Source organism: Gopherus flavomarginatus, chromosome 12, assembly GCF_025201925.1.
Source record: "Gopherus flavomarginatus isolate rGopFla2 chromosome 12, rGopFla2.mat.asm, whole genome shotgun sequence".
Classification (NCBI taxonomy): domain Eukaryota; kingdom Metazoa; phylum Chordata; order Testudines; family Testudinidae; genus Gopherus; species Gopherus flavomarginatus.
In genome coordinates, this window is record NC_066628.1 from 33562755 (window position 1) to 33578232 (window position 15478).

A 15478-nucleotide genomic window follows, 5' to 3' on the forward strand; every position below is an offset into this window, starting at 1 on the left:
TCAATCATCAGTGTTGTTGCAGAAATCCAAGGACCAGTCTTGGGGGAGCCACTCGCCCACTCAGTCAGAAGTAAGGCTTTCAAACAACCTTTGAAGTTCGTTTTTGTTTTTCAGAAGGTATATAAAATGCAAAAATGCAAAAGAAAAAAAAGCATTTCAGAACTATAATGTCCTGTTTTATAGCTGACCCACGTTTAAAAAAAAGGAACAGGCTGAATTGCAGCATTTTGTGTTATTTTAGCTCAAGTTGTTGGTGGGGTAGTGGCTCTGTATTTCAAAGAAAACATAGTAAAAATCTTAAATGAATCAAAATTGTACCACAGAATCTCTATAAAATTCCATGCATGAATAATAAAAGTTTAGCAGCAGGAATATACTATCGATCACCTGACCAAGTCGGTGACATGATTGTGAAATGCTCTGGGAGATTAGAAAGGCTACAAAAACAGAAAAAACAGTAATAAGGGGGGATTTCAGCTATCCTCAAATTGACTGGGAACACGTCACCTCAGGAAGGGATGCAGTGATAAAATGTCTAGACACCATAAATGACTGCTTCTTGGAGCACCTAGTCCTGGAACCCACAAGAGAAGAGACAATTCTTGATTTAGTCCTATATGGCACAGAGGATTTGATCCAAGAGACGAGTGTAGCTGAACCTCTCAGTAATAGTGACTATAATGTAATTAAAGTTAACATTCTTGTGGGGGGCAGGGGGGAATACCAAAGAAACCCACTACAGTAGCACTTAACTTCAAAAAGGGAAACTACACAAAAAGTGAAGAAACTAGTTAAACAGAAATTAAAAGGAACAGTCACAAAAGTGAAATGCCTGCAAAGCTGCACAGAAACGATTTACAAACACCATAGTAGATGCTCAAAATAAATGTATACTCCAAATAAAAAATTATAGTAAGAGGACCAATAAAATGCCACTATGGCTAAACAACAGAGTAAAAGAGGCAGTTACAGGCAAAAAAAGCATCCTTTAAAAATTAGAAGTCAAATCCCACAAAGGAAAATAGAAAGACGCATAAACTCTGGCAATTCAAGTGTAAAAGTATAATTAGGCAGGACAAAAAAAAGAATTTGAAGAGCAACTAGCAAAAGGCAAAAACTACTAGTAAAATTTATTTTAAGTCCATCAGAAGCAAGGAGCCTGCCAAACTACCAGTGGGTCGCTAGACGACCGAGGTGCTAAAGGAGCACTCAAGGAAGACAAGGCCATTGTGGAGAAGCTAAATGAATTCTTTGCATTGGTCTTCACTGCAGAGGATGTGAGGAAGGTTCCCACACTTGGCCATTCTTTTTAGGTGACAAATCTGAGGAACTGTCCCAGCTTGAGATTTCAACAGCAGAGGATTTGGAACAAACTGATAAATTTAACACTAACAAGTCACCAGGACCAGATCTTATTCACCCAAGGTTTCTGAAAGCACTCAAATATGAAACTGAAGAACTATGAACTGTAGTAAGTAACCTATCACTTAAATCAGCCTCTGTACCGGATGACTGGAGGATAGCTAAATAATGCCAAAATTTTAAAAAGGCTCCAGCAGCGATCTTAGCAGTTACTGACTATTAAGCCTAACTTCAGTAGCAGGTAAATTGGCTGAAACTATGGGTAGATCTACACTACCCGCCAGATCGGCGGACAGCGATCTATCCAACGGGGGTCAATTTATCATGTCTAGCTGAGACGCAATAAATTGATCCCTGAGCGCTCTCCCATCAACTCCTGTACGCCACCATCACGAGAGGCACAGGCGAAGTTGACGGGGAAGCATTAGCAGTCAACTCACCGCAGTGAAGACACCACGGTAAATTGATCTAAGTACAGCAATTTCAACTACGTTATTCACGTAGCTGAACTTGCATAACTTAGATTGACCACCCCCCAGTGTAAACCAGGTCTAAAATAATCGGACACATAAATGAACACAATTTGTTAGGGAAGAATCAACATTGCTTTTGTAAAGAGAACTCATGCTTCACCAATCTATTAGAATTCTTTGAGAGGGATCAACAAACATGTGGACATGGGTGATCCAGTGGATATAGTGCATTTGAACTTTCAGGAAGCCTTGGACAATGTCTTTCATCAAAGGCTTGTAAGCAAACTAAGCAGTCAGGGGATAAGAGGGAAGGTCCTCTCATGGATCAGTAACTACTTAAAAGACAGGAAACAAAGGGTAGGAATATTTTCAGAATGGAGAGAGGTCCCGCAATGATCTGCACTAATCAACATATTCATAAATAAACTGGAAAAGGGGGTAAACAGGAAACGGCAAAGTATGCAGGTGATACACATTACTCAAGATAGTTAAGTACAAAGCTGGGTGACAGGGCAACAAAATGGCAGATGAAACTCAATGTTGATAAATACAAAGTAATGCACATTGGAAAACATAATTCCAACTATACGTACAAAATGAGGGGTCTAAATTATCTGTTACCATTCAAGAAAGATCTTGGAGTCATTGTGGATAGTCCTCTGAAAACATCCACTCAATGTGCAGTGACAGTCAACAGTATGTTAGAAATAATTAGGAAAGGGATAGATAATAAGACAGAAAATACCATATTGCCACTATATAAATCCATAGTATGCCCCCACTTTGAATACTGCATGCAATTCTGGTCACTCTATCAAAAAGATGTATGAGCTGGAAAAGGAACAGAGAAGGGCAACAAAAATGATTGGAGTATGGGACAGCTTCCATATAGGAGAGAATAAAAAGACTGGGACCATTCAGCTTGGAAAAGAGGCAACTAAGAGAGGATTTGATAGAGGTCAATAAAATCATGAATGAAGTGAAGTGAATAGGGAAGTGTTATTTACCCGTTCCCATAAGAAAGGCTAAGATTTAGTCATGGGTATTTTTTAGTAAGTTACGGACAACAAACAAAAATTCACTGCCCATGATCCATCCATGACTTGTACTATAAATACCACTGACTAAATCTTAGCTGCTCCTAGGGTGCCACTGCAGAGCCCTCAGGATGCCCCTACTCTGGCGGTGGGAGTTAAGTGCCTTCGGCCGCAGCTGGGACCACTGCTCTGGCCACCTCTGGGGCAGTCCCAGGACCACTGCTGCTGCAACGGTCCCCAAGGCCACCTCTGGGCCCACCCCAGCAGCGGCCGGTGCGGCTGGCCCCGGGGACCACCCCAGCAGCTGGCCACTGCAGCTGCGGAAGTCACGGAATATGCGACTTCCACGACCTCCATGACAGACTCGCAGCCTTACTCATGAGGAACATGCACACTTCCAGTGGAATCCATCCTGACACATATTCAAAGAAACTAAGCTAAAGGGACATGTCCGCCTGCAAGCAGAAGCAGTCATGTAAATTTGCACTGGTTGATACTATTTTTTCCCCAATTCAGAGGACAGCTGTTTAATTCCTGAACAATTAATATTATTTTGGGTCATGCACACTTAGGCCTAGCAAAATGACTTGCTTGTTTCTTTATTGGGTATCTATCCCTTAAGGTTCACATTTTATATGTTTTTTCCACCAATACTTTTCTGGATTTCACAATATGAAGGAGAACAACATGCCGTCCCTCCCCTTTTTATTGCCCATTGCACTCAAGGAGCACAGGGATCTCCAACCAGTGAGTGATTTCATATCCCAAATTCTATGTAATTTAGTGTCTAAGTTCAAGTTCAATTAAGGAGAAAGCTTCTTACAATATCTTTGGCTTTTGTCAATTTAAAAAAAACAGACTTTCTGTCCCATCTCAGTGAGGGAATAGCACAGAATCTTCTCTTTTCTCTAATGTAAATATATGTATCGAATAATTTCTCACTATCTTGTTACTCTGTACATATTAGGATTTGAAGACTAAAGCACACAATCAACACAAAACTTTGATTAGTATACATTTAAAGTTATTATTTTTAGATGCAAAAGCTGAAGCCATTGAAACCCTAAAGTCAGTGTAGCCAAAGATTACTATACCTTTAAGAAATATACTATTTAATTTTTTTTAATGGGTGTTTTAAGCTCAATAATGAAATAGGGGCACCTAATGAATTATACAATGGCTCCATCTGCTGGTCAGTTGGCCACATATGAAGCTGTGATAGGAAGAGTTCCTATTCAGCTACTCTTTTAGTCAGAGGCATGACTAAGGCCTGGTCTATACCGGGGCGGGGGGGATCGATCTAAGATATGCAACTTCAGCTATGAGAATAGCGTAGCTGAAGTAGACGTATCTTAGATCAAATTAAAATTACTTGCTTCACATCCTCGCGGCACGGGACCGACGGCCGTGGCTCCCCCCGTTGACTCTGCTTCCGCCTCTTGCACTGCAAGTTCAGCAGTCAACGGGAGAGCAATCAAGGATCAATTTATCGCATCTACGCTACAGGCGATAAATTGATCCCTGATAGATCGATCGCTGTCTGCTAATCAGATGTACCTTAAGAGCATATATGATATTTTAAAGTAACTATAAGCAGAAAGTGAACACTGGATAGATGTCATGACTTTAATTGTTCCTGCATCTGATGATAACACCCTCACAAGTGACTCTAATTTACCTTCATGCTTTATTTCATCACCTGGAAACAGGATGGTATATGCCAGAGAAGGGCCCAATGTGGGGTTAGTTTTTTTCTGAGGCAAAGGAGAAATAATTACTGCCCTCATTTTCTACACAATATTTATTTCTAGCCTTACGTGAATCTCCATATGTCTGGCTATCCAACTTTTCCCTTCGTAGCTTTTGGAAAACTCAATGGCTCCTAATTACAGACTTAAAGTAGACCACATCAGTGGTAACAAGTACCAATAGAAAGAAATTTCATTTGTCTCAAAATATATGATGCCTTACCATGCTCCAACATCTCCTCGGCTGTCTGTGGTATAGTCACTCATACCATTAAGTAACATCGTATAGATCTGAATAACATTATCTTTGCAGACAAATTCATCCTGTGGTCCATTTCTCTTCACACCAACTGTCTGACAAACTCTGTAACAGAGAAATACAGAAGAAATTCTAAAGAAAAAGGACAAAATCATGCCAGATTTTGTTTTGTTTACACTTCAGTATTTTGGGCATACAAACTTCCTTGCCATATACATTCAGAAAATGTCTAAAAATACCCATCACAGAAAGACAAAGACAGCATCCAGCATGATCCTCTGTGTGTGGCTGTTGCATTCTGATTTTATCGTTTCTGATTCAACACTGAAATAGTTACATAAACAATATATTTGGAGGACTTAAAGTGACATGCCATCAAGGCTTGTAGGTCTAAACAAACTAAGGACTTGTCCACACATATGGTGCTGCAGTGGTGCAACTGTGCTGATGTAGTGCTTTAGTGAAGATGCTACTACACCGAAGGGAAAGCTTCTACAGTTGGCATACTTAATCCACCTCTGCAAGAGGCTGTAGCTATGTTGATGGGAGAAGCTCTCCCACCAACAAAGTGCTGTCTACACTGGGTGTTAGGTTGGTATAACTGCAACTCTTAGGAGTATGGATTTTTCACACCCCTGAGTGACATAGTTACACCAATGTAAGTTTGTGGTGTAAATCTGGCCTAACAGATGGTTTTTTTATTTGTAGGATAAATGCAAAAAGAAGCCGGATTATTTTACATCTCATCATCCTGACTATTTACTATAATGGATCAAACAGGTAGAGCAGAGGACCAATGTCATGTCTGTACACATGATCACAAAGAAATCCAAGGCCATGTATTTGATATTAATAGCTAACTTGGTTTTTATATGCATTGCATACCTAATTTATGCCGAGGAAAGATGTAATAGAGTTATCTGAATCACACCAAAAGGTTAAGAACATATAATATATGTGAACGATACTTTTAAAATTGGTAACATTTTGGACTCATCAACCTTGAAAATATCCCTTGAAAGAAAGAAAATGCAGGATATTTGTATTATTTGAGGCTTCATATGTTATTGAAAGTAAATGAAGAAACTCAAATTAATTCTGGTTTCTAGTAACCCAGCTTCATACCACTGAGCTGACTAACTTGCAGTTCATCAGAAGGGAGAAGTTCCCAACATACAATAGACATGCATTTGGCTGATTAAGAAACAATGCTGACAACTTCCAAAAATAGTTCCATGCAGTGCTCCTCAGTCTGAAGAAAAGGATGACGTGCGGCATCAAGGATGGATTTAAGTGAGACAAATAGTGGGGATCCATATGACCCCATCAAGAATGTATAACCACCCCTCTAGGAGTGAATTTAACCCAACATCGCCAGGTTAGAATAGAAAATGACATGAAAACTGAAAATCTTACATACAGTGATTTAAAGTCAGATAAAATAAAGCTGACAAAACATACTTTGCAATTGCTTTCAGGCCATCTCTTCTTGATTCTGCAAAGCTCACATATTTGTGGGAAATGCAGATAACTTCTTTCAAACCTTCTAAAACCTGAAAAAAGACAAACACATACTTATGACATGCTCACGATGCACACTAGATTTAAAAAAACTGGAGAATTAAGTTAACCATATAACAAGTGCTGCACAAGCAATAGGCAGTGCAAGCTTCTACATGCTGCCCCCTCAAAACACTTTACCTCCCACATGGTCAGACAACTTCTTTGGGCAAAGGGTAAAGCGCTTCATTTCCATTTTTTTTTTAATTTCCAGAAATTTATCAGTGTTTATTACACAAATTAAAATTTGCATGAAAATCAGTGCAAAAGATTAACTTCAGTTTTCTAGGTAAATATTGGAGTTAATATTGTAGGATGGTAGGACGGGAGAGGAAAAAACAACAAGCAGAGAAAAATAAGGGTTTGTGAAACCATTATATCTAATCCCCATTACAAAACAAAGTATCTTTTAAAAACCATTTACTGTTGGTGACAAAAAATATTACTTGAACAGAACCCCTATCCTCAAGTCATCATCTAGTTTGTGACAGAGTTGGGATGCAGGAGTGGGCGCAAGGAGAGAGCAGGGGAAAATGGGCAGAGGGGAGAGGAAGAACAGGAGGTTGGGAGCCATGACAGAGAAAGGGACGAATGAACAGGAAGTAATCCTGCCACTGACACCCAACGTTGCTCCTGCAGATCCAAGTCACACATCTCTCTGGGAGGTGACACGTCCCCCAGGCTGAGCTGAAGGTGAAGCTACTCACAGGGGCTATTCACAGAGAAAAGTACTGATGGAGTGCAGCAGATTGGGAGGGAAAGGATGCAACAGGCTGGGGTGTGCCCAGCATTCACTGGGATCTATGGGCGGGGGTAAGGGATCCCCAGTACTCACCATGATGTAGTAGTGGAAGAAGCCTTCCACTTCCTGAAGGCCTGTCACTGCAGCGGTCAGACAGTCTTGGCTGCCAGGACCCAGCTCCCTGCCCATCTCTCTCTCCCAACTGCAAAACGGCAGTCATCAACCAGTAGCTACCCTACTCTGCACAGGTGTACTGTGCCATTTAGAGGGGACCCTGCAAGTGGGGAACAAGCCACCATCTCTCCTTCCAGAGCAAGACGCTGAGTCCAGGGAGTTCCAGCACATCCAAAAATCAGAAGGGTGAAGGGGAGGAGAGGAGAGAGAAATCAGTAAAACTGAAAAGACAGTTACCTTTTCCGTAACTGGTGCTCTTCAAGATGTGCTGCTTGGTAAAACGTGTGAACAGAGGACCATGTCGCGGCCCTACAGATGTCCTGTATAGGGATGTGTGCCAGGAAGGCTGCCAAAGACAGCTGCACCCTCAAGTGGGCTCTGACCATCAGCAGTGGTGGAACCCCCGCCAGGTTGTAACAGCTCCTTATGCATGAGTTAATCCAATTTGAAATCTTTTGCAAGGACACCGAGTGATTTTTCATCCTATCGGCTGTAGCAATGAAGGGCTGAGTTGATTTTCGGAAAGGCTTGGTACATTCTCAGTAGAAAGCCAAAGCCCTCCAGACATCCAAGACGTGAAGATGCCTCTCCTCACTGGTCTTGTACAGTTTGGGACAGAACACCGGGAGGAAGATGTCCTGGTTCATATGGAAGGTGGAGACCACCCTTGGCATTTCCTGTTCTGTCTGGCAGCAAACAGGTCCACTCAGGGAGTTCCCCACCTTTGGAAGATCACGCAGGCTACCTCTGGATGGAGTGACTACTGCTAGTGAGAGGAGAAGTCCCTGCTGAGCTGGTTTGCCAGCGTATTCTTGACATCGGAATGGTTACAAGCTTCCAAGTAGATTTTGTTGCTGATGCAGAAGTCCTATAGACAAAGTGTCTTTTGACAGAGTCGACGAGCGTGCTCTGTTGATGTAGAACATCAAGGCTGTGTTGTCCGTCAGTACTCATATCACCTTGCCTGACAGGTGGGGCAGGAAGACACAGCACGCCAGCCGGCCTGCTCACAGCTCTTTGATGTTTACGTGCAACTTCGCCTCCTTCAGGGACCACATCACCTGTGTCAAGAGGTCACTGAGATGCGCACCCCAGCTAAGGTCCGAGTTGTCCGACACCAACTGGATCAAGTGAGGGGGGCTGTCGAACAGAACCCCCTCCAGAATTGTCCTGCAGTCGGTCCACCATTGCAGTGAGGTAAGTATCACCTGGGGAATGGTAACGACCTTGTCCATGGGGGTCTCTGGACTGGAAATAGAGCGTCCCCAGCCACTGTTGCAGGGGCCATAGAGTCTGGCATGGCGGATCATGTAAGTGCACGCTGCCATATGACTCTGGAGGTGCAGACAGACCCTAGCTGTAGTCAGAGGAAACACAGAGACTTCCATGATGAGGTTCAGCAACAGGTGGAACCTTTCCAGCGGCTGGAACATCCTGGCGTAGGTCATGTCGAGGACTGCTCCAATGAACTCTATCCTCTGCACCGGCACAAACATTGACATTTCATCATTTACCAGTAGGCCCAGAGAGCGGCACGTGGCCTGAAGCACCGCAACATCCTTTGGATTTGAGACTTGGAGTTGTCCTTGACGAGACAGTCGTTGATGTACGGGGTAGATCTGAATACCCCAGCACCTGAGGTAAGCCGCCACCACCGACATGCACTTGGTAAACACTCTCAGTGCTGTCTGCAGGCTGAACGGGAGGACCGTAAACTGGTAGTGGTGGGGTCCCAACATAAACCAGAGGAAGCGTCTGTATCCTTGAAAGATCGCTACGTGGAAGTATGCGTCCTTCAAGTCAAAGGCTGCATACCAGTCTCCCGGATCCAGGGAAGGAATAATAGAAGCCAGGGAAACCATGCAGAACTTTAACTTCTTTAGGTATTGTTGAGGTCTATGGTCCAGGATGGGCCGTACCCCGCCCTTAGCCTTCGGGATTAAAAAGTACCGTGAACAGAACCCCTTGTTCCTGTACTTGAGAGGAACTTCTTCCACCACACCCAGCTGTAGTAACCCCTTTACCCAGGGCCAGCGCTACCATTTAGGCAGCCTAGGCAATCGCCTAGGGCACCAGGATTATTCGGGGGGCGCCATTTTGCCAGGAGGGGGCAGCAGGCGGCTCTGGTTGACCTGCTGCAGGCATGCCTGCGGAGGGTCTGTTGATCCGCGGCTCCGGTGGAGCTGCCGCAGTTATGCCTGCGGGCGGACAGTTGGCTGCTCGCGCGGCTCCAGTAGACCGCCCGCAGACATGCCTGCGGCAGCTCCACCAGAACCACGGACCAACGGACCCTCTGCAGGAATGACTGCGGCAGCTCCACCAGAGCCGCGGGATCAGCGCGGGGGGCGGCGAAATGGCCGTGCGCCTAGGGCACGAGAAACCCTAGCACCGGTCCTGCCTTTACCTTCTGCATGAGGAGACTCTCGTGAGAGGGGTCCCTGAAGAGGGATGGGGAAGGCAGGTGGCAAGGGGGGGGTAGAAAGGAACTGGAGGGTATAACCCCATTCCACTGTGCTGAGGACCAAGCAATCCAAGACTATAGCCATCCAGGCAGGGAGGAAGAGAGAAAGGTGGTTGGAGAACACAGGGGAGGATGGATCCAGGGAATAGTCTGGTAGGTTGCCCTTAGTCGCACTCTCAAAATGACCGTTTGGCCCCTGCTTATTACAGGTCGAGCCCAATAGGACAGAGGGTGGTGGTGGGTGGCTCGGGCAGCGCTTGTAGCCTTTGGCTCGTTTATGAGGCAGGTCCTACCAAGGCTGACTCCCCTGGCCCTATAGCTGCTGTGGTTTGAACCACTTACATGCAGGGACTGGGAGGTAGAGACCCAGGGTTTTTAGGGTGCTGTGGGAGTCCTTGAGGCCACGCTATTTTCTGTCTGTTTGCTCCACAAATAGGGCCCGGTCGTTGAGGGGCAGGTCCTGCATTGACTGCTGAGCCTTGGTGGACAACCCCGAGAGGAGCAGGCAAGAGGCTCACCGCATGGAGATAGTGGAAGACATGGTGCCGGCAGCAGCATCCGCCGCATCTGACGCTGCCTGGAGAGCCACCTTGGCAGCAGTCATGCCCTCATTGATGATCGCTCAGAACTCGTTCTTGGAAGCCTTGGAGAGTGACCCTTTGAACCTGGCAATGGCTTGCCACATACTGATGTCGTATCAGCCAAGGCGGATTTGGTGGTTGGCCACTCTCAGCTGAAGGCTGGAAGACAAATCAACATTGCATCCGAAAAGATCCAGCCTCAAGTCTTTATCTTTATGGGGGGCCCTGGGTTGTGCCTACCTTTCCTTGTGGTTAACCACCTTGACCATAGCGGAACTGGGGGCTGGGTGGGAGTATAAGTACTCACGCCCTTTGGTTGACACAAAGTACTTGCATTAGGCCCTTTTAGAGATAGGAGCCAGGGAAGAGGGGGTCTGCCACAGGGCATTAGTGATCTTAGAAACCCCTTCATGAAGGGGTAGAGCCACTCTGGCAGGAGACAAGGAGCAGAGAACATCAAACACAGAGTCCGAGGGCTCTTCCAATTCCTCTGCCTTAAGCCCCAGGTTAAAAACGAACCTCTTCAAAAATTCCTGGTGCACCCTGTCGTCATCCTGAGGAACTGGGTGAGGGGGCCCTGTGATAGCCTCGCCTGGCGGCAACAGGGACAATGCCAGTGCTGCGGGAACCTCCACGTCCATTGGTGGCCCAGAAGCTTGCTCCCATGGGTTCTCCTGGACCTGCAGGATCTTACGTCCCGAATTTTCCAGCAGCACAGGGGGACGGGATACCGAGGCCGCTGGCCTCTCCAAGGCTCCCAACACCAACTGGGTAGCCTAGGAAGGCTGGGTGAACCCCCAAGGGTTCCATGGTACCATAGCATTGGCCACTGTGCTTGGGGTCATGGGACAGGTTTCAGTGCTGCTGATGTAGTTGGCACCGTTAGTACCAGGGCTTGTCCCGCAGTCAGGGAACCTCACTCCAAGCCAGAGCTACCAGCAGAGCAACCAGGACAGGGCTGAGGGGTGGCTCTTCACTGACCAGTGCCAGTTGCTGCGTCCCGTGACCTGTCCAAGCGAGACTGTCTTGGTCGGGCTCTTGGAGACCGACAGCGTTCAGCAGATCTGCATCAGATACCCGACAATCAGTGGTCTCTGGTGCCTGATCAGTACTGGGATCGGTACTGGGCCCTTGAAAATGGTTTGGGCCAGTCCTCGAGTTCTTACCAAGTTGCACATGCCTCAGATGGTCTGCGCCAATCTACTGGCGAGGTATGCCTCGAGTCTCTCCATCAGTGCCCCCGGTGCAGGGACCAAAGAGGGTTCACCGGGGACCAAAGAGGGTTCAGATGAGCTTGCCTCTTCCATCAGAGATGTGACAGCTGTGGGCGGGTAAATGCTGGCGGGACATCCCTCTCAATGGGGAACGGTACCGTTGAGGCAGGGACAAATGTATAGGTCCCAAGGCAGGTTTTTCCTTAGATCGGGATAGCACAGGAACTGGTGAGGGTGGCACCAGGAGTGTCAGGACCTCTTGACCTAATTGAAGGGCTTCGGGCATTGATGGCACCTGAAGCTGGCTAGGACCTGCATCGCTATCTAGAATCGAAGAGAAGGCATGGGATAGGCTGCACCGTTCGAACTGAGCTGGGGCCCATCTTCCAGAGGGGCATATTGAATGCCAGACACAGGTCTTAGCTTGCCCCTTGCCCTTTCCTTTCCCTTGAAGGAGGCAGGAGAGCATCCCCTCACAGTTTTTTTCAGTTTCTTCCCCAGAGCCATGGATGGAGATCAGTGCCGGTTCATGATCGGCACCGGGGGAGCACTGCACACAGAGGCGACAGTGCTCCGTGTGGAGTCAGACTGCTGCTCCAGGGCCTGAGTGCGTACCAATTCCATCAGCAGCACTCTTAGATGGATACCGCACTACTCCTTCATCCTAGATTTGACGGACCTGTTACTTATGTGCCTTTTGCCTAAGCACCTGAGGCAGCTGCGTATGGGAATTGCTGAGGGGCATAGGCTGTTTCCAGTGATCACAGGGCTTAAAGCCTGGGGACCGGGGCATGCCCAGACCCCCAGCGGGGTGCTGTTCGGGACCAGCGAAGCATTAAAGAACTACTACTAAGGGTAACTAAGAAAACTAATATGTATAACTATTTTACAGGATTTAAAAGTTTGCAAGAACAGAGAAGGAATCAATGCTCGACAAAGCAGCAGACATTCCAGCACTATCACTGGCGATAAGAAGGAACTGAGGGTGGGTGGAGACGGCACTCCTTATACCAGAGCCAGTCCCCCACAGATATTGCTGAGGGAAAAACTTCCAGCACTGGTGCATGTGGCAAGCACACACACCTAACATGGAATGGACATGAGCAAGCACTTGAAGAACAATGGAGTTTTTGTTTGTTTGTTTGTTTTGTTTTGTTTTAAAGCCAGGAATTTTTCAGGGACAATTGTTAAAAAAATGAAAACAAAGGGCTTTAGCAAAGAGATAGCTCATTCTCCATGCCCAGTCAGTCTTTAGCTTCTATACTAAGGGTGTGGAGAAAGGTCTCGATTTTAATTATCTGAATATACATTAAGGCAAAGTCATTACAATTGACTGGGTTACTGTATTATAAACTAACTCCTTCACCCATGGCAATGATCCTCTATCATTTATTTGATTAAGCATTCAGACTTCACTCAAACTATTTGATGACTCCTCCTCCCTCCTTTTTGGGGGGGTGGGTAAGGGCCACACCTTCTCTCACCTGCTGGAGCTTGCCTTTTAACAGAAATCTTGGAAGGGCCCCCAGGGCTAGCGAAAACCCACAACGAATCATTTCCTCTGTGTTCTGAAGTTCTGAAATATATTGCTGCAACAGTTCACCTAGAAAAATACAATTGCAAAGTGGAACCCAGCTACTGCATCATTACATTAGCTAGGCTACTAGTAGAAGACCAGGGAGACTGGATGAAGATTCTGTTAAATACAATAACCCTAAAATGGAAGATATTCTATTCTGTCAGAAAAAGTATTGATTTAACAAAAATTTTAAGAGTTGTTAGTTATAGTTCTCTGAATACTATTCGTGTAACAAAGTCAGTTTAGACTGATTTTTAACCCTGCTCTTTCCAACGAGTGACACAGGTTAAGTTTATATAATATTAACGTTGCTGCGTATTTTCTTTTTTTTTATCCAAAACCAAGGGCTTAAACAGAACTTATAATAAAACAGGACACTCAGTGCAGGCACGTAGGGACACATTCTCTTATACTCAACACAGCTTCAGTATCACAGATTCCAAGACCAGAAGGGACCACTGTGATCATCCAATCTGACTTCCTGTACAACACAGGACAGAGGACTTCCCTAAAATAATTCCTAGAACATATATTTTAGAAAAACTTCTAATCTTGATTTACCAATTGCCAGTGGTGGGGAAACCACCACAACCCTTGGTAAAAGCAGCAAAGAATCCTGTGGCACCTTATAGACTAACAGACCTTTTGGAGCATGAGCTTTCGTGGGTGAATACCCACTTCGTCAGATGCATGTAGTGGAAATTTCCAGGGGCAGGTATATATATATATGCAGGCAAGCTAGAGATAATGAGGTAGTTCAATCAGGGAGGATGAGGCCCTGTTCTAGCAGTTGAGGTGTGAAAACCAAGGGAGGAGAAACTGGTTCTGTAATTGGCAAGCCATTCACAGTCTTTGTTTAATCCTGAGCTGATAGTGTCAAATTTGCAGATGAACTGAAGCTCAGCAGTTTCTCTTTGAAGTCTGGTCCTGAAGTTTTTTTGCTGAGGATGGCCATCTTATAGTGTGGCCAGGGAGGTTGAAGTGTTCTCCGACAGGTTTTTGTATATTGCCCTTGGTAAGTTGTTCCAATGGTTAATTACTCTTACTTTTAAAAATTTACACCTTTCATTTTCAGAGTAGACTAGGCCTAAGTCATCTGCTGCCCTCTTACTTTACCATGTCCACACTCTCCTTTCTGACTTTGACACCTTTCTATCTTCTTCCTCACACAGTCCCCTACCCTCATCTACCAAGACTTCAACAATGTTTATATCCAGTCTGGCCTATTAGTTTTCCTTTTTTTGACTTTCAAAATTCAAACTTCCCACTTTCCAAAATGATCAAAACACTCTACACTGTCATCAGTAAACATTACTCCTTCCTTAATCTATCAGTTTCTGAGGCCCTCTTTGACTACCAATTCCTCTCCTTCAACATTGCCCAAAAGACCCCATAAAAAACCAGTCAACTAATAATGAATTGTTTGAGGGGCAACAAAGTATATTTGACATGCATTTGTTTAACAAAAACAAAAGCCCCAAAGTATATTTAATAACTGTCCATTTCTTAAGTGCATCTCTCCTCTCTACTCTTTATATGCTGCTTGTATGTCCACTTAGATTGTATGCTCTTTGGGGAAAGGGTTGCATCTTCCTGTACAGATGGGCAGTACAGCACATTCTGGGAACTACTGGAATAGAAACAAATAATGAACTATGCTATTACATATGTTATATAGGAATGACAAAGAAATATGGGGAAATATTCACATAATTCCTGTGCAAAATGTATGCAATTTCACTATCTTATTTAAATACAAGAATGTAAGAATTGCCATGCTGGATAAGACCAGTGATCTATCTAGTCCAACAATCTGTCTTTGATGATGGTCAGCACCAGATGCTTCAGAGGATGGTGCAAGAAACATTAGGCAGCTATGGGATACTTTGTCCCCCACAATGAATGTCTCACCCAAACCCCTAATAATAAGTGATTGGTTTAAACCCTAAAAGCGTAAGGTTTTATATTAAACAAATTAAGCATTATCTATACCAACTCTGGTTAACCTTGTTAAACTTGCAAGTCGCCATTCCTTCTTTGAATCTTGCTACATTTTTGGCCTCAACATCTTGGGGCAATGAGTTCCAAAAGTCTAATTAAATGTTATGTGAAAAAGTGTTTCTTTTTATTAGTTTTGAATTTGCCATCTTTCAGTTTCACAGAATGTTCCCTTATTCTTGTGATCTACAACAGAGAGAACAAAAACTATCTGCCTTCTCTGTTCCAAGTTATTATTTTGTACACTTATGTTCCCCTGTATTCAACTCCTTTCTAAAATAAAGATTTCC

At 44.8% G+C, this 15478-nt stretch overlaps 1 protein-coding gene across 1 annotated transcript in view; it reads right to left on the reverse strand.

The window, feature by feature from the left end:
* Positions 1-15478, reverse strand: part of LOC127032260 (tubulin-specific chaperone D-like) — a 41519-nt gene that overhangs the window by 12124 nt on the left and 13917 nt on the right. The window contains exons 5-7 of the mRNA XM_050919428.1: positions 13096-13214; positions 6341-6432; positions 4844-4984 (exon numbers count right to left, since the gene is read on the reverse strand). Of these exons, the coding sequence (XP_050775385.1) occupies positions 4844-4984; positions 6341-6432; positions 13096-13214 (352 nt within the window). The remainder of the gene's footprint in view (positions 1-4843; positions 4985-6340; positions 6433-13095; positions 13215-15478) is intronic.